Here is a 26337-nt window from a genome sequence, read left to right as displayed (position 1 = left end):
GATATTCTACTGGCTTGTTCACCATATTGACAGTTTCAGGACCTTGTTTGGACCAAATAGATTGAAATTAACTGTCCTCTGTTTTCCTTTTTACACCGCTCTGCCTCCACCTCTCGTGATTTCCAGTCATCTCCTTTCTAATTCACTGGTTTTTGCGTGCTTAGCAGGGGACAACATTTAAGCCACTGAGCCTTAGGTGCCAAGAGGGGTGAAAAAAAGCCAAGACGTCAAGTGTGCCAGCACCGAGCCCTCATCAGACGGAGAGGAAGACGAGGCAGGCAGGCAGAGACGCTTGAAAACACACATTCTGGCACCGGCCTCATTTCGTTAGCACAGGCTGTTGTACCTACATCCTGACTGTTGCCGCTCGCTCTCTTTCACTACAGTAACAGGAAACTGATTTGAGTCGAAGCAGCGAGTGGGTTCTGTTGAATCTGGAGCGTCTGACTTCTCCCCCTAAAAATTCATATTCAGTAGGTGAGACCGACACCGCAGCTCGGATTAGGAGACGGTTTCACTTTCCAGAAATCATTTTCGTACCCTGAAAAAAAAAAAAAAGAGGCAAGTGGATTTTGCGTTTTTTCCACATTTAAAGTAGCGCCTTTCATCCTGTTAGGAGAAAGTAGAGAAATGGCAAAAGGAGTGCAGCTGGAGGGTTTGATTGACAGAATGCGAGAAACGGACAACATCCTTGTGACAAACTGCTCCTGTTCATTCATAACGAAACGGTAGAATGTAAGATTGTGCAGAATCTAGGCTGAAAACTGTACATTTTTATGATGATGTAAGAAAAAGAAGTATGAGCCATGAGTGCGATATGAATAGCAACCACAGAGACAGATAACATTTCAATGTAGAGAGGAGGAGGAGGATCGTAACGGAGGAGACAAGAGAGATGACTGTGACAGAAAGAGGAGTCCGACATGGGAGTGGAGGAGGAGAGGGGTGTCACAAAGGATATGGGTGCCAGCCTGTGCAGCCCGGAGCAGTGCAGACCATGACAACCTGACTACTGTGGTTTGTTTTAACACTTGTGACTCATGCCTCTGAGTCACATTAACAGCACCTATAGGCAAGATTTACTATCTGAGGAAGCAAGAACTGTAACGTCAAAGAAGATTTGGGGAAGGTGAAGGAAGTCGACCAACACGGGCCACTAATAGATATCAGTGTTACTATGCAGTATATTGCTGTGTTGGTGTGTTTGTTTAGCTTCTGTGAGGCTTGGCTGTGTTTCATTTTTTATTTTTCTTTATAAGGCCTGAAGATCATCTCTATAAGACTGAGACTTACAAAATTGTGACTTCTATTATGCTTTGCAAAGCGTTTCATTGTTAATACCAGGATTAACGGTTTATGGAATTGTAAATACAATAAATCTGCTCAATATTGTGATTAAAATGTAAACACGTTAAACATTAGTCTTCCTTACACATACAACTTTGAAATATAAAAAAATGTTAATATTAACATACACTAGCATTCAAAAGTTTGGGGTCACCCAGGCAATTTAATGTTTTCCATGAAAACTCACACTTTTATTCATGTGCTAACATAATTGCACAAGGGTTTTCTAATCATCAATCAGCCTTTCAACACAATTAGCTAACACAATGTAGCATTAGAACACAGGAGTGATGGTTGCTGGAAATGGGCCAAACATCCACAGTTATTTTTTTCCAGTGTGTGAGATTATACTTCAGTAGCTCATATGCTTTTTTTTGAATGCCATCTCTATAATATAAGCATAAATCATCCCATAATAAGCATTGCAGTATTTGTCAAACACAGACTATGTGGTGCTGTTCACGATTATATGTCCATAAACATTTAAGATTTTTATTTCATGTTCAAGTGCACACAGCTTCTGAATGTGCTGCCTCAGTTTAAAGCTTTTGCACCACATTAGTTTGTCATTTTCATGTTAACACAGACTCTTTTCTCTCAGTGTGTATCTCCACCTCCTCACATCACATCTCCTTTATACAACAGCAAGCATCCAAATGCCCACAGCTCATTAGGCTTAGTCTTTATACTGAATGTCTGATTTTTCTCTCCTCCTCTGGTTCTCTTCTCTTGTTCACGTGCACTGCTCATGTAGTTAGCGGCAAAGCGGAAAACAAATGTGTTTATTAGTAGACGATGAGGCAACACACAATCTGATGGAAACTGGCATGTTTGGGTGAACTACAGTCGGTAAAATGATGTTTCTAGTTAAAGCTGCAGCAACTGTTTTTAGGCCACATGGGGCAAAATATCACTTTTTTAGATGACACTTTGACAAACAGCAGGTTTTACAGCTGGGTTGTGCTGAGGTGAGTTGTGTTTCTGTCACCCAACAATTGCAACTGCAGGTCTCCTCCTGCTTCTGAGAAAGTATCTAGGTTTTAGCTAGATTTTTCACTAGTTGAACTGTTAAAGCAGCGTTAATAGATTTTTTTTTTTGGAGGGATGTGGTGGGGAGGGGACTTAGACTTAAGTAGACATGCAGTATTATCACCTTAAGAAGGTCATTGTAGTTACCTATAAGTTATAATAAATGCAAGTCCAATATAAGTGTTGACCAATTATTGGATTCAATATCTTTTTGGAACCCATTCCCAATAAAATAAATTCAGCTCTGTTGACTCGAGCGCTGTCCCACCCACCATACTGTCTGATTGGTTGAACATCACAACAAACAGTCAATCTAGACTGCGTGAATGTTAAAATTTTCTTTTAATTAAAAAAAACAAAAAAAAAAACACTATGTAAAACATACAGAAACAAAGGCATATCATAAAAATTTGTGTTGAAGCTGATGCCAAAATTTTCGTTCTTTGTATATGGATTCCTGATGTCAGTGATCGGTTTTCCTTGATTACTAATAATAGGTGTTAGTATCTGCTCTGGAAAGAAAAAACATGTCAGTCAGCCCCTATTTCAGTATTTGCTCTCTTTTTTTAGGCTGTATTTCAGCATCAACCAGCTACAAAGAGAGTATCTGGCTCTGTAGCTGCTAAATGGTATAATTACTATTATAATAACTGACTAATTACTAACTTCATCTGTCTGCTATTTGGTGCCAGGAAGATGGTGAACATTGGAGCATTTTTTGCTGAAAGAAGAGTAAATATTGTAGGCCAATGCTGCAACTACAGCTAAGTTGTACACTGTAAAACCAAGACAGTGAGCTTAATGAACCCAACATAGAGCTGAGGGGAAGTGCAGAGTTTTGCATTACATATAGTGTTTATACCCATAAAAAGTATTAATTGTTGCACCTTAATATGAAAAAATAGTGAGTGAAGTTCTTTTATTAAGAAGTGACCGCTGTTTGATGTATCATGTGTAACATATGTAGTGGACTGGCAATGCTGACTTTAAAGATACTTAATAGTCATTTAAATCAGAAGGAAAAGAGTCTATAAATCCTGCAGCATCATAAGCAAAACCCAAACTTCTTCTATTTCAGATGAGAAACTGAGACATGTAGACAGTTTAAGACGTGGGTTGTAGATAAACAAACACAAATCCAGACAGAAAATGCCCTGAAAACAAAAGTCTCCCACTCCTTACTCCCTGAGCTCAGAGTATATATAGACCCTTTCTCACACCTCCTCCTTTATGTCAAATCCACTTTAAAAACATAAACTATTACACATCAACACACTTTGTCTTTCTGTTTGTCTTTTTCACTCACTTGGGATGGGAATATCAATCCACGGTGGAGTGACATATGCCGACACTTGTCAAGAACAGAGGCATTGATGCATTTATCTGTCATGTGTCAGGTTTGAGTCGGGTAAAAGATTTGATTTCTTAATGGGATGATTAACTTGTTCAACCTTCGGGGAATATTTTTCATCACAGGACTCATGTTTAGTTTCTGATCAGTGTAACCGCAGTCTTTTAATGCTGGTTAAAAAAGCTTCTCTCAAAATCTTTTTGACAGCAGAATTTATTCAGCTGCCCCAGTCAGGTTTTGCTACTTATTTAGGGTTGAAAGCCAACAGTGTCCTGGTCTTGTGTCCAACCCTTAAGGCCATTACCACTCATTTAGTTCCATGTTTCAAATGAGAATTAAATGAACACGTGCGTGGAAATAAAAGGGTGAATTCGCCACACAGAAGCCAAGATGGTTATATCTCTAAGAGTGGGACGTTTATTAGGGCAAAGATCTTTTTTGGCTTCGGAAGCAGCTGATGCTGGGATGTTCCAGGGCATTATAACTAAATTGGCCCTCAGCAACAGTCATCAATGAGAAAAGGGCAGCGACTAACAGACTTTAATTTGAGCGAAAGCTTTAGCAGTGGAAGGTGAGGTGAGTTGTGGTGCAGAAAGAACTCCATTCTCTAGTCTTTGTCATTTTTCATATAATTTGGATTATTTTGTATTTTCCAGCATCTGAGTATAACATTGTTGAGCCTTTTTTCAATTCAAAGTGATTACAAAGAGCATATCCTTGTATAATAAGGCCACAGATGTATCATAATTTAAATTGTCGTTCATCTACAACATTTCCCGTGAGCATTTGCCTCATAAACACTGTTGAAGCCACATTGTTGCTGTAATTGTTGCCAGTAGATAACTATATATGCTACAATATAGATTGAATCCACCAGTGTTGTGTGTAAAGGAAAAGCTTTTCATTTTGGAAGCTATTCTTATTTGTTCTCTTGCCAAGAGTTAGTTAAAAATATTTCATATTTGTCTGTTAAATATAAGACAATCCCAGCTGCTGGGGAGCTTAGCATAAAGACTGCATGGAAACATTTCATCTGGCTCTGTTTGAAGTGGGGCTGAACGATTTGCTGAAAATATCTAATTGCTATTTTTTATGACCGATATTGCAAATTTGATTGGATTTGTGATGAATATGTAAGTCGAGTTTCAGTTCAGCATTCATTTTGTAAAGATCTACAATGTATTAAACCGTCAAAAGGATAAGTGTCACACAAGGAGGGTGACATTACTTTGTGAAACCGCTGACATGACTGATTAAACTCAGATGCTATAAATTCTAATTTCAGTTTGAAATTGATTAGTTGCTTGGCCCTCGTCTCGACGTAACAAAATGTGCCTACCAGCCTTCCTCTACAAAACTCACAAATGGACACATTGCTATTTGATCTACATTCTGTTTACTTGTGGGGTTTATATACCACATTATTTCTTGGACAAGTGCTGCTTTGAGCTTTGACGTCTCTGTGAATTGGCCAGAAAGCCAACAGAAACTCCAGGTGGTGTGCAGGTTTGCTACCTCCATACAGAATAAAGCAGGCTGTTTCCCTCTGTTTTCAGTATTAATGCTAAGCTCAGCTAACCAGGATGAAAGTATTATCAATTCTCGCACCGAACTCAAAGGAAGGTAGAAAAAAAAACGCAGCAATGTTGAACTTTTCTCCACAGTTTTCTGACAAAACGATGCAACTAAAAAAAGCTCTCATTGTGTAATAATGTTGAGCAATCAAAGCCCATTAGATAACCTGGATGTGGGGCAGGACTTTGTGCCACTATAAGTGTAAATGACGTCAACAGCAGTCTGCACTGTAACGTTTTAAGGTCATTCTTGCAAACTGCAGCTTGTCCTGAGTTCCTGGCAATTGATTTACAGATTTACAGGGTGATGTTAAGCTGGTTGGCAGTCGCTGGTGTTGAGTCACTTCCAGTGGTCATTAAGCTCCTTCTCTTCCTCTGCTTCACCCTTTCCCTCACTACATTATGTTCCTTTTCTCCTCCTGCCTTTAGTTTGGTCTGTTTGTTATTCTCCCTACCCATCTTTCATCCTCCTGCCTGCTTCTCCTGCCTCTCACACACTATTATCATCCTTTTTTTCTCACATCCTCACATTTCCTCTACCCCACTCCTTCTCCATCCTCTCATCTGTTTTATCCATCTGTCCCATCCTCACCTAGATCCTCTGTTTAAGATAAGATAACACTGTATTGATCCCTGTGGGGGGAATTCAGTCATCACAGCAGCTGAGGAAGAATCTGTGTACATATAGAGAACAAAAATGAGAGCATAACATGAATGAATATGAGCAAGGATAAAAAAGATGCAAAAATAAATAGAAAGTATATGTGCAAGAATAATATTTAAAGTGGATTACAAAGGAAGAGAGAGTGCCAGGCTCTGTCTAAATTTAGATGAGCAAAAACCCTCATAGGATCCCTCGTCTTAATCAAAGAGCGGCACCGACCTTCACAACACTCCAACTCCCTGCTGGAAACAATAAGCTAACATGGGTACTCATCCCAATATCTGGTTCCCGTCTGCGGTTCGTCTTCTCTCCGTGTCCTTGGAGGTAGCTTGAGGAAGATGGAAAAGTTTTGCAGCGCTCTCTATGAACCTGCCCTTATTCATTCATGGATGAGCTTGTATTTGTTAGAGAGTGTCGTGTAGGAAGAGAGCGAGTTGTTGTTGCCTTCCAAGTTATTTCATGACTTTAATCGGAGTTTATGTATGTCATCGGCTCTGTCAGAAACTCATCTCCGTGGGTGTTGGTATGTGTCAGCTCTTTGGTATCGGTGCCCATGGGAAGTGAAAACGTCCTTGATGGTGATGTGCGTGAGTGACTCCCCTGCTTTTGTGAATCATCCATGCTGCTGTTTACAGAGCAGACACAAACCTACAGAGGCATATCATGTTTATTTGAAAGCTGCAGTATGAAGAACCATTACATAAAACTACACTTGTTTCATTGGTGTTAATTACAGGGTAAGGCTGCAAGAGAGGCGTGAACCATCCCCTTAATACTGTTTAAACCCCATTTTTGAAGTTTGTGATGGATGTAATGGTAGTCGTGAGGCATCTTCTCTGATTGCAGAAAGAGGCAGTGCTTGTAAGTCCTCAGATATTTACTCCACCAAGGAAAGCGGTGGAGTTTATGTGAGTTATGTGACGATCGGTGTACGTTTGTCTGTCCGTCTGTTGTTCCATCTGTGCGCCACATTACTCAGAAACAGACTAACAGATTTAGATGAAATTTTGAGGGTAGCTCAGAAATGACACAAGGACCACCTGATTAGATTTTGGCAGTGATGCGGCTTGTAGTCTGGATCCACAGATTTGTTAAAAATTTCTGCATCCTGCCAAATAGCTGCACGGCGTCACTGTAACTATGACAACAAGTGCACGCTACGTCAGCTGCCTGCTGACGATCACGATTACAAGTCTACTACAAGTCGACAACTGCGGACTTATCTGTCCAACATTATAAAAGGAACATTTGATTAAAATGTGGGGGTGTTTCCGAGTCCCATCAATTCCCGCCGCCCGCTACATATTTAGGTCATGCGATTTTGTATCCATACATAACGTACACATGCATAACACACGCCTGTGCAAAGCGCAAGGTAATTTTGTTTGTGAGTACATCTACAGTATCTCACAAAAGTGAGTCCACCCCTTGCATTTCTCCAAATATTTAATGATATCTATTCATGGGACAACACTGACGAAATGAAACATTCATACAATGTAAAGTAGTCACCGTACAGCTTGGATAACAGTGTACATTTTATCTTCCCATCAAAATAACTAAAACACAGCCATTAATGTCTAAACTGCTGGCAACAAAAGTGAGTACACCCTGAACTGAAAATGTCCAAATTGGGCCCAAGTGCACATTTTCCATCCCCAGTTTCATGTGACTTGTTAGCGTTAAAAGGTCTCAGGTGTGAAAGGTGAGCAGGTGTGTTTAATTTGGTAATATCACTCTCACACATCTCACATTGGTCACTGGAAGTTCAACATGGCACCTCATGGCAAAGAACTCTCTGAGGATCTGAGAAAAAGGATTGTTGCTCTACATAACGATGGCCTAGGCTATAAGAAGATTGCCATCACCCTGAAATTGAGCTGCAGCACGGTGGCCAAGAGCATCTAGCGGTTTAAGAGGACCGGTTCCACTCAGAACAGGCCTCGCCATGGTCGACCAAAGAAGTTGAGTGCACGTGCTCAGCGTCGAATCCACAGGTTGTCTTTGGGAAATAGGCGTAGGAGTGCTGCCAGCATTGCTGCAGAGGTTGGAGGGGTGGGGGGTCAGCCTGTCAGTGCTCAGACCATACGCCACACACTGCATCAAATTGGCCTCTATGGCTGTCGTCCCAGAAGAAAGCCTCTTCTAAAGATGATGCACAAGGAAGCCCGCAAACAGTTTGCTGAAGACAAGCAGACTAAGGACATGGATTACTGGAACCATGTCCTGTGGTCTGATGAGACCAAGATAAACTTATTTGGTTCAGATGGTGTCAAGCGTGTGTGGCGGCAGCCAGGTGAGGAGTACAAAGACAAGTGTGTCTTGCCTACAGTCAAGCATGGTGGTGGGAGTGTCATGGTCTGGGGCTGTATGAGTGCTGCCGGCACTGGAAAATTACAGTTTATTGAGGGAAGCATGAATGCCAAAATGTACTGTGACATACTGAAGCAGAGCATGATCCCCTCCCTTAAGAAGCTGGGCCGCAGGGCATTATTCCAACATGATAATGACCCCAAACACACCTCCAAGATGACCACTGCCTTGCTAGAGAAGCTGAGAGTAAAGGTGATGGACTGGCCAAGCATGTCTCCAGACCTAAACCCAATTGAGCATCTGTGGGGCATCCTTAAACGGAAGGTGGAGGAGCGTAAGGTCTCTAACATCCACCAGCTCCGTGATGTCATCATGGAGGAGTGGGAGATGATTCCAGTGGCAACCTGTGAAGCTCTTGTGAACTCCATGCCCAGGAGGGTGAAGGCAGTGCTGGAAAATAATGGTGGCCACACAAAATATTGACACTTGGGCCCAATTTGGACATTTTCGGTTAGGGGTGTACTCACTTTTGTTGCCAGCAGTTTAGACATTAATGGCTGTCTTTTAGTTATTTTGATGGGAAGATAAAATGTACACTGTTATCCAAGCTGTGCGGTGACTACTTTACATTGTATGAAAGTTTCATTTCGTCAGTGTTGTCCCATGAATAGATATCATTAAATATTTGGAGAAATGCAAGGGGTGGACTCACTTTTGTGAGATACTGTATATTAAATGGCCACATTCTATAGTGCCGTGATTTCTGATCATCAATAACTAATGAACAAATGCTGCATTTCTGACAATGCCATATGGGGGAGTGAACAGCCTTGGCGGAGTACTGCACTCTCAGTGGTTTTCTTATGAAGATAGGCATTCAATTTACAATGGTATTACACAAAAATCTTGATTTATTGATTATAAAAATGATTTGTACATTGACTAATTCACTAGTTCCCAAAGTGAGTTTTGGGACCCTTGAAGGGGATTGCAGGCATAGACTTTAGATCATGAGGGGATTTTCAGAAATGAAATAAAATGTCAACGCTTTTAGAAATAGCATATTTTAGCCAAATTGTTACAAAAGATGAAAAGTAGTAACTAAAGGGTTTACAGTGGGTACAGCGGCCCAAAATGAAGGAAATGAGAGAGCAGACCACGGATCGTTTTATATGCTTTTATTTACAACACAAAAGAATATACGAAGAGAACTACATAAGAACTACAACTATGAACCGGAACTAAGAACCGGAAACGGAACTATGATAATCACAGAGAATGGAGCTGAACCAGATACCCTCTAGAGCGTAGGAGGACTAATTACAAGGACTGAACTAAAGAAAAAAGTTAACCCACGTATGGTAACACCAAGGTAGGAAAACAACTAAACCAGAAAGTCCTAAACAGAGTACAGAATCCTAGGCTAACAATATCCTGAACAAGAAAACCCCACTACTAGAAAATTACTCAGGTGAGATTTACACAAATGACTAACCCGGAGGATTACAATTAACAACCAGAAGTCTATACAAAAAGGTCCTATATCCATTTTTATTGTGTTTTGTGGCTGTTACAGACTTGCAGGTATAAAGTCAAAGCTGTTAAGATATGGCATCGTTTGCTTCTGCTATTCATTCCTGCTCTCTGTGCTCACATATACTGATTTTTAATACAGCTGCATTCCCAATAAAGCTGTTCTCACTTACATATTTTTCTGTTTTTGTCGTCAGACAAAAGAACAAGTATAGAAAACGTGACAGAAATGCAAGCCATCAAGACTAAATGTTAACCAGCACAATATGGAACCTTTAAATTGAATCACTTCTAGGAAAAGCAAATACCTCCCCTAACTGACTGACAGACTTGCTTCAACTCTATTGAAAAAAGCAGTGCAATACAAAGTGTTGTCTATTATCTCACACATTTCTTTCCCATCCCTCCATATTCATATGTATCAAGTGATGCATCCCACCTGGCAAGGTAAACACAAGTATGACGTGCAGATATCTGAAATCTCTTGGTTTCTAGGTTTTGAAGTCAAAGCTGCTTAAAAAACAAACATTGCCTTTCTGTTTTTAAAGAAATCCAGGAAAAACTTAATAGTCTGCTGGCCTTCAGGGTGATTACTGTAAGGCCTGTCAGTAGGAAATACGTCGGAAATGGCCACTTAGCTGTAGCGCAGAGTTATATTAACACATCTGCTTCAGTGGAAAGGTTACCAGTGGCTTCAAAAGATGTGACTCAGTCCTCCTCAGAGGCTGTGACAAACACATTGATTAAGTGTGTTTGAGGAGGCAGTAAAATCTTCAGGTGTGCCTGTTGTGATTACTTGATAACGTCAGCGATAACTGGGTCTGAAGAGGCTGACCAACTGTCTGAGTGGCTTTTCTGCATTTCCTATCGACGGCCATCTCTCCAGCTCTCAGTAGCTGCTCTGTCTGGTTTAACTGATGTAGCTGTCAAGCTGGAGAAACTCCCCTCTCAAAAGTCCTGCCAGCAGGGACCGGTAGAAGGGGTCAAGTTGATAACACTGGCACAGACACACAAACGCACCAGCATCTGCACCGACATCCATCCATCATCATGTCTGAGGATTAACTGGATGTCTGTCGAGGTGGAAATATACGTCAGCAAACCTTTTGTGATGGGAGGAGCCCTGGCACCTTCATACATTCTCTTCTTCCAGATAATAAAAGCAGCACTTTCGTTATTACTAACTTCGTCTTTTGAGTCACAGTATCTCAAACACTCATTTGCCAAAACCCTTTTTGCTGCCTTTTTAGGGTTGACTGTGTGTATGCCAGTGATTCTCTCTAAAGTGTGAGCTTTCTACTGTTTGTGCACGGACTGAAACATGGCGGTTCATGCCTTATTTAATCTGACTTTGCTGCTGCCACATTCCTTCTGTCATTTTCTTCCACCCCCCTCCTGTCACCCTGTTTCTTCCTCTCTGGGCTTGGAGAGAGGTTGGCTTGTCTGCTGCATGGCTTAGCATGCAGGCTGCGATCTCCTCGGAAGTTTAGCATAAACCCAGATGTTAAGCCAGGCGAAGGCATTCATACGAGGGGGTCACAGAGGAATGTTAGAGCACTTGGCGAAATGTGAAATGAGGTGTTTGTGTGTGTGACTGTGGTGCGTGGTTTGGTTTGGTGTCATTGCAATGAAAAGGTGGGTGTGTTTGCAGTCCTCTCAAACCCTAGCATGTTGGTTGTTTATCATTTTTTCACTTAAAGCAAAGCAGCACTGGATTTTAAATTCCAATAATAGCTGCAGCTCTTGATTTATACCTCCCAGCAGGGCCTTAAGTCTTGGTGTGTTGCTCTTGAGTCTTGTGTTTAAGTGAGTACCTGGGAATATACAGCAATAATAGGACAACCATGGAACCAGGGAAGATTTAGTAGAGCTCTGAGATAACAGATGAGAACAATTGTGCCAACAATGTGTACTTATTCAAAAACCACATCCCAGTTTCCTAAGACAGGAATTATGGCAAATTATTGTATTTAAATAAAAAAACTGTGCTGAATGTTTTTTTAAAATTGGCTTCTGCTGGGCTTCACCATCTGAATAGAAATGTAATCGGAACTAAATAAGATGTTCAGGAGCAGAGGGCCTTGAGATAACCAGCTACAGTTCACTGACTCACACAACTGTCAAGCAGAGTCCTTGTTTTTTGTTTTTTTTTCTGTTGTGAATGTTTTAAGTGGTTGAAATAACACAGTAGGGTTAAAACACTTTAGGTATGAGCACATTTTATTCACAAATTTAAAGCATATGCGTGTATAAGGTGTGCATATGCATGCATACAGTCATAAAGACACAAATACACATTCAGACAGTCTCTCTGCTACATGAAACGTCCGCACAGTCCACCCAAACCTTGCTGGCTTGCCTTGGTAAACCCCTGTCCCATTACCATGCATTATGCATGGCTCTATCTCTTAAGTCCCACAAATGTAAAAGCCTCCCTTGAAATAGAAGAAGTTATGCTGTCAAAGTGTCATTTGTCACAGTGACGTTTTAAATACATAGAAGCTTGCTATTTAATCTATTAATCTAGCTGTGTTGGAATTATGAGTACAGGGTCCGTTATATTTATTTGTGTGCATCTTTGAGCAATTTTGTCAATTCATGCAAATCAAACAAAGAAGCAGTTTGCACATACTATGCATATACAGTAAGATACAATGTCTGTACCAGCTTTTTATATATATATGTATATATATATATATATATGTATGTATGTATGTATGTATATATATATATATATGTATGTGTGTATGTTTATTTTATTTTTTCCCAAGGGATTCATTGTACTTACTAACAATGTGGTTTGTCTTTGTCTTACAGAAAGAATGGCTTTGCCTCAACTGTCAGACCCAGAGAGCCATGTCAGGCCAGCTGGGAGACATGCCACCTCCATCCATGGCTTCCCCAAAGAAGCAACCACCTGCTCCTGCTCCTTCCTCCTCCCCTGCCCCTGCTGCTGTAGATAGCAAACCTGTAGTAGAAGCAGCAGACCAACCCCCACCAGCCTCTGAGGCCAAGGTAGTACCTTCAGCTGTTCCCACAACCACACCTGATAGTGCACCAGTTTCACCTGATCATAGTACCCCTCCTCCTGAGGACATCCCACAGGAAACACTGCAGTCAACAGAGCATAAACAACCGCCAGCAGATGAATCAGTGTCAGAGAGTGTAATTCATCCTGAGCAAGAAGCTCCAATTTCAGATGATTTAGCTGATAGTATTCCAGCAGCCCCACCAGTTGAGCAAGAGCAGAACAGCAGTGAGAAAATAGCAGAGGACCATCCTCACCCCGAGACTCAGCCATCTGATTCTGATCAGCAAATGCAAAGTACAACTGTCAGTGAAATCCCAGCAGTTGAGCAACAACAGAAGGCAGCAGAGGATGACCCTCAGCCTGATGCAGAGGTACCTAATGTAGAGCAACAAGCACAGAGTGCACTTGTCAGTGAAACCTCATCAGCTGAGCAACAACAAAAGGTAGCAGAGAACCAACCTCAATCTGATACACAGGCAGCTGATTCTGATCAACACATGCAAAGTGCAACTGTCAGTGAAATTACAGCAGCTGATCAACAACAGAAAGTAGCAGAGGACCATCCTCAGCCTGATGCAGGGATTTCTAATGTTGAGCAACAAGCACAGAGTGCACTTGCCGGTGAAATCCCAGCAGTTGAGCAACAACAGAGTAGCTCTGAGAATGTGACAGAGAACCTTTCTGTGTCTGTGGAAGGTGAGATGCAAAATCTGTTGACTAATACAGGTTTAGACAAGACATCAGTCCCAGCAGAGGTAGAAACTGAGCCAAATCCCATGATTACTCAGAGTGGGGCTGCAGCTCCCCAGACAGATAATGAGAAAGTGGAGCCCGCTCCAGAAAAGCTTCCAGAAGTGACAACAAATTCAGTTGAGCCAAAACCTCCTCACTTGATCCCTGAGGAAGTCACACAAAACGCTGGCCCTGTTCAGCCTGATTCTATAGCTGCAGATGTAAAAGAGGAGAAAGTAATAGAGGTCACAGCTGAGAAACCTCCAATAGATGAACCCCAACATGCTCCAGCAGCTCAAACTCCATCAGATACAGTAGAAACAGCTGTCAATGAAGACAAAGCAGACATCACTACAAAACTTGATCCTGATAATGTAACACCTAATGTTGAGAGTAATGTTACTGCAGAAATAATAACAGAAGCAGAACCAATAGCTCCTGCTGACAAAGCTGATGTCCCTACACCTGACAAGACTCAACAAGAATTAAACTCAGAACCAGAAAAGTTTGTAGAATCTGAGAGCTCTTCAGTAGAATCAGAAGCACATCCTGCCTCAGCTTCAGAGGAGAAAAGTCAGGCAAATGCAGTGGAAAACAAACCCATAATAAAAGAAAATGAGCCTACTCCACCTAATGTGGCAAATAATTCTGTTGCTCCACTTGAAGAAGAAACTAAAGCTATGGAAAAAGCAAATGAGGAGAAGGCTGTTGAAGATAAAGTTTCTCAGAATGTTATTAGTACGGAAGAAACAGCTAAACAGATACTACCTGGGAGGGCTGATGAGGAAGCATCAGTTGAGATAAAAACAAACGCAGCTGCAGAGAGGGTTACTGAGGCAAAAGCTGACGAAGGGAAAGCTTCTGAAGAAGAGGCAATTGAAAAGAAAACAGTTGAGATGGCAAATGACCAGAAACCTCTGGAGGAGACGCTTAATAAAGCAGAATCAAGTCCAGCAATCAGCTTCAGTGAAACAGAGAGCAGTTGTCTTGTAATAGAGAAGAAAGAACCAGAAACAGCAGGGGAGCCCGCTCCAGCTGTCCCTGAGGAAATGCCAAAAGAAGAAAATGAGATAAATAAAGAGACAGAACCAGGAACAAAGTGTGAGCCTGCTGGGGAAAGCCATGTTGAGACAGTATCAGCATCAGAGAAGTCAGAAGAGAAAGAGAAGCCTGCGATCGAAGTGGAGAGTGTGTCAGAGAAAGATGAAAAGCAGACACCCGAAGCAGATGATAAATCTGAGAAAGCAAAGGGTATTTCTGTTCCTCCAACTCCTGATTCTGAGGAACAAGAAAAGGTCAATGTCAAGGTGCCAGAGCAGAGTGTTGAGGTGTCATCCTCCGCTATTATTAGTAAGACTCAAGTCAGCGATAAAACCTGTGAGGAGAAACTCCTCCAGGATGAGACAGAAGCCGGTTCACGAAGCACTAATGCTGAAAATCAACATGAAGTAGAGAGAGAGGCATTAGCTGTGACAGGCAACGAGAAAAAACAGCCTGAGAAAGTTGCCGAGCCGTCAACCAAAGAGGAGGAAGCAAAACAGGACAAAAAAGAGGATGAGTCACAACCTGTTGCTGACAACATCCCGGAAACTATTTCAGTATCAGAGGCAAGCGCTGTGTGCGACAAAGATGGCACTGCAGAGCTTGATGTAGGAGAGAGCACGAGATCAAAGAAGGATGAAGTATCAGAGGCAGCTTCTGAAAATGGAGGTGCACCCGTATCAGTAGCTTCAATCCCTGTAACAGAACCTGAAATTCTAGTTTCTGTAGTTAGTGAGCAGGAAGAAACCCCAAAGGAGGAGAACATGGTGGAGAAAAAGGAGGCTGAAGCTCAGCCTCAGGAAAAGCTCAGCGATGAAGCTGCTGTCTCTGAGGTGACTGTAGAATTTAGCACATGTAGCATAGATCATAGAGGTATCCCTGAGCTCCATTTATTTGCTTAACTACAGAAATATTAAACACATTTAGGTAGCTAAATATTACTAAGTATTCTACTGTGTTGAATAGTGTTTACATCTAAACACTGCAATTTGCGTTTGAATGATTTCATAACCGACTGTATGTATCACTTTTCTGAAAAGTGGAACTTACTGTTTGTGGTAACTGTAATTGTATTCACTTTGTCAACATCAGTGGTTTTCTAGAAATAACTTAAACTAAAGTAATTAGCTTTTGCTATCGCATAATTATTGTATTTAAATAATGCACCACAATAGTTAATTGAAGTAATTAAAGTTACAAGATGCTTGTTTTGATCTCAACTTGTCATTCTTGAATTTATATGCACATAAACCTTGTGCACATGCAAGCCCAAAACCTCTAGTTTAGAGGGAGTCAACTGATTATACCCTATTGCATCTGATATTCAGGATTTTTCTAGTCATCTGTATTGTTATTCTTATAAACCCAGTTTTGATGAAGTAAATGAATTCTAAAATGTACTTTTGTTTTTATGCAGTCACCTCTCCCTATCTGTAGTCACCACTCTGTGCCCTGAGCAATGTCCTGCCAGCAGTACAATCTGCTTAGTTAAATGTCACAAGTAACAGCCTATCAACACTGAGGAACAAATGTTAAAAAATTCTCTTTTAATTTACCATTTGTGAAACATTTTTATTGCAGTAAGTAATGAAAAATGTTATCTTTTCAATCTCTCAGGTAAGACCGGTGGAGATGTTGAAAGAGCCTGGAGTGAAAGAAGTGGCTGCCAAAGAGGGCAGTCCCACCAGCCCATCAGACATAGCAAAGCTAGAGAGCAGCGTCCTTCCCATTCTGGAGGCCCAAGCAGGCACAAAAGAAGAGGAGAAACAAACGGACACTCTAAAGAGCAGACGTAAATTAGAGGTCCTTCCTCTCTCACCTGATTCACCAAGTTCAGAAGAGGACAGAGAACTTTCTGAGAAGAATGCCAAGGGGACCACAAAGAAAAAGCTACTTGTGCCCATGGATATCAGGGCGGATTCCCTGGATGATAGCAGTGAAAGCTTTGGAAAAGAAAGCCCAGTGTCAGGAGATGATGAGGACTTTATCAGAAAACAGATAATAGAAATGAGTGAGAATGAGGATGCTTCTCCATCTGATGAGGAAAATCTCGTGCGGCGAAAAATCAGAGAGGAAGAGAAGAAACAAATGGAACAGAAGAAATCAGAGACTATGGAAAAGAGTACATCAGGTAAAGCCAGACGACTTACCAAGAAAACCACAATAAGTCCAGATGATGAAGATAACGAGCTCAGAATGTCATTGGATAAACCTGATACAGGCAAAGAGGAGGGATCAGAAACAAAAGAAAAGGAGCCTCAGAGTGGTACTGCAGTTCGCAAATTCCAAACTATGGAGCTGAATGCAACCAGCAGCCCTATCCGTATACCCAATGATGATGGCGAGCCTGAAATGGAAAGCCTGACAGACTCTCCGGATGATCGGTCGAGAGGTGAGGGGTCATCCAGTCTACATGCATCCAGCTTCACTCCTGGAACATCCCCAACATCCCTGTCATCACTGGATGAAGACAGTGACAGTAGTAGTCCGAGCCATATCCGTTCTGGTGAGGGCAAGCAACACAGGAAAGCCAAACACAGACAACCTGGTCAAACGTTGCCAACTATCGAAGACTCTTCTGAGGAAGAAGAATTAAGGGAAGAAGAGGAGCTGCTCAGGGAGCAAGAAAAACAGAAGGGCTCAGGGAAAAAATCAAAGAAAGACAAAGAGGAGATTCGAGTCCAGAGGAGGCGAGAGCGTCCAAAGACACCACCAAGCAACCTTTCTCCTATTGAAGATGCCTCACCAACTGAAGAGCTGAGGCAAGAAGCCGAAATGGAGGAGATCAGACGATCGTCCTGCTCAGACTTCTCCCCGAGTATTGAATCAGATCCTGAAGGGTTTGAAGTCCATGCTGCGAAGATCGCGGCAGTCCAGAAAACATACCAACTGCCTACATCAGTATCTCTTCACTCCCCAACAGATGATCAAAATATTGATAAATCAGAGAAAAAACCTCTCAAATCTGCTGATGAGGCTTATGAAGAAATAATACTAAGGGCTAAGTCACCAACACTTGACAAAGGTGAGATTCAACCAATAAAAGAGTCTCTTTATGGAGGCATGCTCATTGAAGACTATGCCTATTCATCTCTTATTGACAATTCAACAGCTGATCTAGGGGAACCAGAGAAGATTGCTGTTCCTGCACAGCCCAAAAAGCTGAGATCACCAGATGAAGTTTATGAAGACATGATAAAAAAGAGGAAGGAATTCATGCAGCTGGAGCAGGAATACCAAAATATGCAGCCAAAGAAGGAAAGCATTGCCCCAGAAATTGTTCTACAACCTGCTGAGAATATCATCTCGAAAAGTAACACAGTAACATTAGGCAAAGATGGGAAGCCATTGTTGGATGCTGAAACTGCCTATGAAGAGCTAATGAAAAGAGTCCTGACTCCTGGAACAAGTCCAACCCAGCAGGAGCCAGAAGTGGATGCCACTGCATCTAGAAAGGCACTCCACCCCATCCCAGACTTAAGAGTGACCCAGTGCTCTTCAGGAGAGTTGTCTTCTGATGATGAGAGTATAATTAAAAAGGAAGAGGAGATAACAGCAACTGAAACTGAGCCTGTGAAAGAGATTTCTGAGCCTCCTCCATCATCCACATCAGATCAGCAACCTCACACCACAATCACAGCATCTCAGGCTGATGCTGTAGACTTATCCGGTGCACTCACAAAAACATCAGCCCCTGTGATTGCCAGCGTACCACCCTTGCCCACAGTCCCGCAGTACACACCGAGTATACCCAGTGTAGTGTCAACTGCCCCACCTGTGCCCCCTAAGCCAAATGTCCTGCGTAGGGCTAGCTCTCAGGAAAAAGCAGAAGAACCTGTTGCACCACCACTGCCTCCTCCCACCCCACCAAAACCTACCGTATTTCCCAGGAAACCTCCAGTTCCACTTCCACCTCAGGCTTCAGCAGCTCCAATAAGGCCAGAGACAGTGGCTGTGACAACAACCCAAGGACCACCTACAAGACAAGTAGTTACTCCAACATACAAACCTCATGTTCCCCCACCTGTTCCCCCAAAGCCATCCATTCCTGCTGGGATTGGGGACTGCCACAGACCAGGACATGGTGTCAAACCACCAATTGCTCCAAAGCCTGGCTCACAGCCTTCTTCACCTGCCCATGCTCCATATCCAACAAGGCCCACTGTACTTCCCACAAGTTCTAATGAGATCATCCTGAATCTGAGCCCATCCTCTGAGAGCAAACCATTTCAACCCTCACCAAAGTCTCCTCCTTCTCCAAGATATGCCAGCAATCTTCGTGACACATACGTGGTTATCACACTGCCATCTCAGCCTAGCTCTCCAGTAGACAGTGTCACAACTCAAGCTCCGTCTAGCCCTGGCCCAGCATCTCCTTCACGCCAACCACAGGATGGGAGTTATCACCAACCACCACCTCAACCTCAGTCATATTCACAGCAGCATCAACAACCAACTTATCCTCAGAAAACCAGGGTTCCTCTGGCATACACACGAGTCACAGAATCCATTGAAAGTCAAGAGATTTGTGGCCCAGAAAAACATGTATCCAGTTCTTGTCATATAATTGAGGCTGTATCTGCCTCAGCTCAGGCACCTGTGGTTTTGCCAAACCTCATCTCTCAAGTGGTTACCACAGAAGTCCAAAGGACCACTGTCTCTGTTGTTCATGAAAGGACTTCACCACCAGTACCAGCGCCCAGGGCAAATGGGGTTCCAGTCTCGTTGGAGAAACCCAAGCCCCAGTTGCAAGCACAGAATGGTCAGGCCTTCCAACCTTCTGAGGTGGTGGATCTTAGGACTATGAAGGTGGACCCCGAATCAGACATGAATGGTGTGGATCTGTCAGCTGGCCCAGACTCAAGACGTCAGTCCTTTGCAAGTGATGTCAGTCGTCATAACAGTGCAGTGCAGTCACCTGTGGTCAACCTTAGTGCTGAATCATCTACTGTTTCTATAGTGACGGATAGCATCACCATTGTGACCTGTTCTGCCACAATCCAGCAACATGACAATGTAGACACCAGTCAAGCATCTTCAGTGCCCCTTCAATTAACAAAAAATAAGTCCTTTGAACCAGTTTCTCAAATTATATATCGGCCAATTGACTCTCAGCCCTTCACTCATGCTACCACAGAGATTCCTATTAACCTCTCAGTTGGATCAAGCACAGGTGGAGGAACTTTCCAGACCATCCCTGTCACTATTGCACCCACTTCTGTTGCAAATTGTGTAGCCAATGGATTACATACTGGTACAACCACAGTGGCAGGAGCTGTTGACCTCAGCACAGCAAAACCCTTCAACACTGTGGTATCAGTGGATGCTGCGTCTGCAGAAGTGGTCACAGCTGTAATCACAGATGATGGCAAACCAGTGGATCTAACTGCAGGAAAAAGAGCTGTATGCTGTGATGTTGTGTACAAGCTCCCATTTGCAGGAAGTTGCACTACTCAGCAACCTACCACACCTCTGCCCGAAGATCGTTTTGGATATCGTGATGACCATTATCAGTATGATCGATCATCGTATGGCATGAGAGGGTTTGGAGGGATTAAACCATCAATGTCAGACACTAATTTAGCAGAAGCTGGCCTGTTCTTTTACAAGAGTAAGAACAGCTATAATTTCAGTGGCACGACAGAGGGTGCAGTAGATCTTACCTCAGCAAAGATTTCTGATGCAGGTCAGTGCAGTGACATTGCAGACCTGTCACTTAAATGTCACTTTGAACTGCCTCCACTCATTCATGGCTAATGTGGCATTTTTTGTTTGTATTGCTTTCATTTTGCATGGACATTTTTTTTATTTTTGCTTTCTGTCATAATGAGATTTTTGCATGTGCCTGCATGCTGTTATGCTCGTTGCACTTCAGTATTGGATTTTTTTCCCCCTTGTTTCACATTTTTCATAATTTGGAAAAGGCATGGCTTGCTTCAACATTAAATAAGTCTGCAATATGGGACTGAACTGATATTTTTGATTTTTGACAGGTGAAGCTGTTGACTACTCCAAGAAAGGGGCTTACGCAGGAATGACTATTCCACCCTATTCTCAAGCCAGAGTCACAAGTGCTGCTGGTACACTCTTTGGTACAAGTAGTGTTTTAAGGTCTTCAAATGGAGTGGTCTATTCTTCTGTTGCAGCACCAATTCCATCTACATATGCCATTACTACCCAGCCTGGGTCCATATTTAGTACAACATACAATACCCTGTCAGGTATGCACACCAGCGACACCATGCCTTCCCTGTCCAACCTCCAAAACTTGCCACTTACACGGTCCCACAGTTTTCTCTCAACCATCTCCACTACTGAAACAGAAGAACAAGGAGATGCCCCACTCAATCTGGAGATGTCTAGAGCAGGTACTACTGCTGTTAATGCTGCCACTACTGCAACAACCTCTTTATCCCTTGACTACACTGATGCATCCCTGGAGGCCATAGCTGCTTCACTGGAGGCTCTGTCTTCACCCATGGTTCCTGGGGATGGCCAGTATCAAGCAGAGCGTGAAAGGCTCGAAATGGAGAAACTCAAGCAACAGCGCCTGGCTGAGGAATTAGAATGGGAGCGGCAGGAGATTCAGCGATTCCGTGAACAAGAACAGTTCCTGGTACAGAAGGAACTGGAGGAGCTGCAGGCTATGAAGCAGCAGATATTGTCCCAGCAAGAGGAGGAAAGACAAGCTCACCTTATGATGCAGAAAGAAACTTATGCTCAGCAACAGCAGCAGCTTGAGCAAATTCAGAGACTCCAAGAGCAACTTCGTTTGCAACTGGAAGAGCAAAAGCTTCGTCAGATGTATCCTGGTGGGGACATACCAGGGCATGGTGTGCAGGAGGCACTTGTCTTAGGACCTGATGGCACAGTACTAGCCAGAAAGATCACAGATAGTGGGTGCCAAACAGATGAAGAAGATGAAGCAGTCAGCAAAGCTTACACAGCAGGGAGAAAAAAGAGAAGTGTTAAAAAGAGTGTTGACAGTTGTGTGCAGACTGACGATGAGGATCAAGAGGAATGGGAGGCTCAGACCAGAAGTCGACAAGGCCGGCCACGTACTGCCAGGGGTGATCGGGGTGGGCAGTCAGAGATGTCTCTTCAAGCCCACACTGAGATTTCTATACAAACAGATACAGAGGGGAACATTATAATGGACACCAGGATGGAGCTGTCAGACTCTGAAAGGACATCGCCAAAGAAACGACCTACTCCCCTAGAAATAGGTCAGTCTCCTAACCTCAAAGCTGATTCTTCTACACTTCAAGCCCATCCTAAATCCCCCAAAGTACTCTATTCTCCCATATCACCCTGTATATCACCGAGTAAATCCCTTGAGTTTGTGTCCTATGATAAATCCCTAGGTGATACAAGCCCACAAAAGCTAAGAGGAAGTACGGATCCATCAAAGGCCTCGCCAGCAAGTCCGAGAGGGTCAAAATCCATGCAAAGATCCATGTCTGACCCTAAGCCCATGAGTCCAACAGGAGAAGAAAGAGCAACATCCGGCACCCAGTATGGTGATAGTGTAAGTACTATCAATTTACACAAGTCAGTTCTTCAAGTACGGAAAAAAAAAATATGCACAAAACAAAAACACTCATTTATTTTCACTTTCACAAGATGAAGGTGTGATTTGTGTTTAAACTTCTTTTTTTCAATAATGTTTTAAAATTTGTTTAGATGTTTCTGAAGAGGTGTTTCAAGCTTGAGCCCATTTCTTGATAAAATACCGTGGGGTATGGAAGTCAGTTTTCTGCCTGAGCAATTCACCGTTGAGAATCTCATACATACATAAACAGATGGAAAACAAGCTGAGCTTGCAGGAAAATACTGAGCTGTCAAAGATCCATAATGCTTAATGTGAATAAATTACTTATTTTTAGACTAAAGATTGGAAGTTAGTGAGTAGGCTGTAACACCTTCAGGCAGGAATACATACAGTATCTTACTGAGACCCAGAACAGGTGGTCAGTAAACTGTATTTTTAATAGCCTTATATACACGCACACTACAAAACACCATGACCCCTTTTTAATTTTACAATGTAAATCGATTCATACAAAATTATAACAAGTATCTCAAGTTAATGTTATCTGAGTAAAATGATTCAGACACAGTCATCATTCAGATTCTGACAATTACACACCCAGTTGGCTGCTTTATTTTAGGGCTTCAATTCCTATAGTATTAATATTTTTTTACTTACAGGGGAAAGGCTCAGGTGGTACACCAACAGGCACTCAAAAGAAGGTGAAGAGGACTCTCCCAAATCCACCATCAGAGGATGAGTCGACAACAACTGGCCAGACAGCATACAGCACTGGTTCTGCTCGCCGAAGAATGTGTCGTAACTCCAACATGGCACGTGCAAAGATCCTACAAGACATTGATCGTGAGCTAGATCTGGTGGAGCGTGAGTCCTCCAAGCTCCGCAAAAGACAAGCAGAATTAGATGAAGAGGAGAAAGAGATTGATGCAAAGCTTAGGTACTTGGAGATGGGCATTAATCGGAGAAAAGATGCGCTACTGAAGGAGAGGGAGAAGAGAGAAAGGGCCTACCTACAGAGTGTTGCAGAGGACAGGGACTACATGTCAGACAGTGAGGTCAGTAACATACGAGAGACAAGAGGTGGGCGTGGAGGTGGTGAGGATGAGGAGATTGAAGAGCATGGTCTTGAACGTCCCAGGACAGCTCCTCAGTCAGAGCTGGATGACTTTGTCCCACCTCAAACCAAGCATGAATATGGCAAATACTCTCAGTACCAATACCCTCAAAGCCAATACCAGCAGTCTCTCTACCAGACTCCCCAGTCCTATCAGTCCCATTCGATCTACTCTTCTGTCCCATCACTCACTAGCTCCCAGCAGCAGAGTTACCACCAGATGCTTTTGTTGCAGCAGAAAGCTGCTAGGCAAGCAGCCCTCCTCTCAGAGCTGGAGTCAACTAAATATGATGTCATTAGCCGTCAGCCTGATCCCACATCATCACCTTACCTGGGTGTCAAGTATGACAAATATGGCAACCACCTTGACCTCAGAGCCTTGGAGGTGGGAAGTATGGCAGGCAGCCCAATGTCAGCTGTCTCTGATTCCTACTACACAGAAGTAGAACACCACACACCTCGGAGTTACATGCTGCTGGAAGATGCTGCAGAACTAGCTAAAGGTTCCACGGGACTTTCTTCATCTTATAGTCTGGCTGAGAGGGAGCTGGCTAAAGCAGAGAAGTTGTTGCGTAGAAGTGCTGCAGATCTAGGCTCTACAGACTATTTGGGGTCCACCTCCAGACTCCATACTTTTGGAAAGACCCCTGATGAAGAGGATACAATGGAGGAACCATATGAACTGAAACTTCTGAAACAACAGCTCAAGCAGGAATTTAGGAGAAGCACGGGTGGAACAGAAAACTTAGAACAACTGACAGGTCTCTCACAGCATTACTATACTCCAAGCTCTGGTATATCTAGTTATTCCCAAAGACACTATCCAAAGTCAGAAAAGTACAGCATCAGTCGACTTACTCTTGAGAAGCAAGCAGCTAAGCAACTCCCGGCATCTATGTTGTACCAAAAACACAAAACCCCACTGCTAGATCCTAAAATATCCTCCAAGTATTCCTCTATTACAGACAGCAGAGCTTTGGAGACAGACTATACCAGCTATCTTGGGTCTACCAGTGCATCCCCGAGATCAAGCCGGCTCATGCAGGATGAGATTACCTTTGGCCTTCGTAAGAATATTGCAGAGCAACAAAAGTACCTTGGATCCACCTTGGGTGCCAACTTGGCTGGGTCACTAAACTTGGGTCAGAGCTTGGGCTTGGACTCTGCTTATCCTAGTGGTAGCCGCTCAAGACCCTCATCCAGGCCCACATCTTGCTATGGTCTGGACTTGTCTATCAAAAGGGACCCTTCCAGCTCTTCACTAAGGCTTAAAGGAGATGGAGAAGCATCTGGAGATGTACCAAGTTATCAGACCCCATCTGGTCGCACCAAACCCACTAGCCTTCCCATTGTGCAAAGTGGGCGTGGCCGAATTCCCATAGTGGCCCAGAACTCAGAAGAAGAGAGTCCACTGAGCCCTGTTGGGCAGCCTATGGGCATGGCCCGTGCATCAGCAGGACCTCTTCCCCCCATCTCAGCCGATTCAAGGGACCAATTTGGCTCTTGCCTGTCTTTGCAAGACTCCCAACAGCAGCAACATATCAGAGAAGAGCCAACCAGGGGTAGGGGTTATGTGCTGCTGGATGACCTTCAGGGCACCATGTCAGATAGTGAAGGTAAAAAACAGACTTGTCACAGTGTTATTCTTTTCATATTTAATGTTTCATCACAAAGAGTTTTGGGTTATGGTGTATCTTGCATGCATTTTGTACTAATGTGGATAACATTTCGTTTGTGTTCATTAATTCAAATGCTGCATGATTGTGTTAAGGTTTTTGTGTTTTTTTTATGTGTTAATCCTAACCTTGGTGAATGTATCTTCTTTTTATTCTCTGTCAGTACATTAGGTCAATGTGTTGAGATCTGGTGTGCATGCATGCCTTTGTACATTTTACTCCTATCTGCTTGAATGTATCTCTGCATGCTCTGTGTTTCCATCTGCATTCCAGATATTGTGTAACATTCTCCTATATTAGTTCACTGCATGACACTGTACACTCTAACTTCCTGTTTCTGCTACATTATGTGGGAGGCCTCCTCCGTCAAATAGTACTTGCTCACTTATAGCAGTCTGCATTTTATTTCAAGCCTGTTGTCATTTGTAGCTGTTTCAGCTCTTAGAGAAGATTTTCATCGTCTTTCAAATCCTGCTTGTTAAGCATGCAAGGCTTAGAAAAATCCCTTAAAACTTAGGTCAGATTTATAAAACTTTCTCCCAACAAATGATACACTGAAAAAGTGCCTCCGTCACTTGCAAAATTTACCCAGTTGGTTCAGCATTCTGTCAATTTAGATAGTTCTCTTAATATTTCTCTTCAAAATGAGAGTATATTGTCTGTAATTATATAGCCATTAGTACATGAAATATATTTTTGGATAGTTCATGTGTAATGTGGATACTGGATATACTTGGCGTATTTCATAATCATGTTTAAGTGTCTAATTACATTTATGGGTTAAAATATTATAATACCAAACTATAAGCTCGATAAAAATGTTACCACAGTATAATGACGTTCCTAGAAAAAAGAATACTTTACAGCAGGATACTGTTGTCACAGTAAAGGGACTTTTATTTTTTGAAAGGCATGTTATTTAGTTGCAACACTGTGTGTAATAAATATAAAACTATAACTTGCATGTCTTGTCTTGAATGTTTGGTTTCGTGTGTTGTGATACATCAGTGACTTTATGTTGCATGAAATACGTTTATGCCAGTTTATTCTTTCTAAGCAGTTACTTTATACTGCATTTCCTTAAAGGTATCACTGCCTCACTTTAGTCACAATAAACATGCACCATTTGTTTTGCCCACATTTTATACATTTTTTAATAAAAAAAAATGAACTAAACAAACAAACATAAACATAACAGGAAATAATCTAGTAGAAAAAAATCAGCCAGGAAAGACTACCACTGAGTGTTATTTAAGTTAACATTTGTCAACATTTTTTAATTATTTTGTGTACAGTTTCTATTACTGAAAGTACACACGTGGACAAAATTGTTGGTACCCCTCGGTTAATAAAAGAAAAACCCACAATGGTCACAGAAAT

General features: G+C 42.4%; 1 protein-coding gene across 10 annotated transcripts in view; it reads left to right on the top strand.

Annotated features, from left to right (window-relative positions):
* Window positions 1-26337, top strand: part of pcloa (piccolo presynaptic cytomatrix protein a) — a 77762-nt gene that overhangs the window by 19686 nt on the left and 31739 nt on the right. For 8 of the 10 annotated variants that reach the window (XM_055006711.1, XM_055006704.1, XM_055006705.1 and 5 more), the window contains 4 exons: window positions 12629-15448; window positions 16233-20301; window positions 20609-22143; window positions 22827-24897. In XM_055006711.1, the coding sequence (XP_054862686.1) occupies window positions 12629-15448; window positions 16233-20301; window positions 20609-22143; window positions 22827-24897 (10495 nt within the window). The remainder of the gene's footprint in view (window positions 1-12628; window positions 15449-16232; window positions 20302-20608; window positions 22144-22826; window positions 24898-26337) is intronic. The other 2 variants (XM_055006706.1, XM_035944951.2) reach the window with 2 other exon arrangements.

This window comes from Amphiprion ocellaris, chromosome 21, assembly GCF_022539595.1.
Source record: "Amphiprion ocellaris isolate individual 3 ecotype Okinawa chromosome 21, ASM2253959v1, whole genome shotgun sequence".
NCBI classification, from domain to species: Eukaryota; Metazoa; Chordata; class Actinopteri; family Pomacentridae; genus Amphiprion; species Amphiprion ocellaris.
This window is presented reverse-complemented; position numbering and strand designations above follow the sequence as displayed.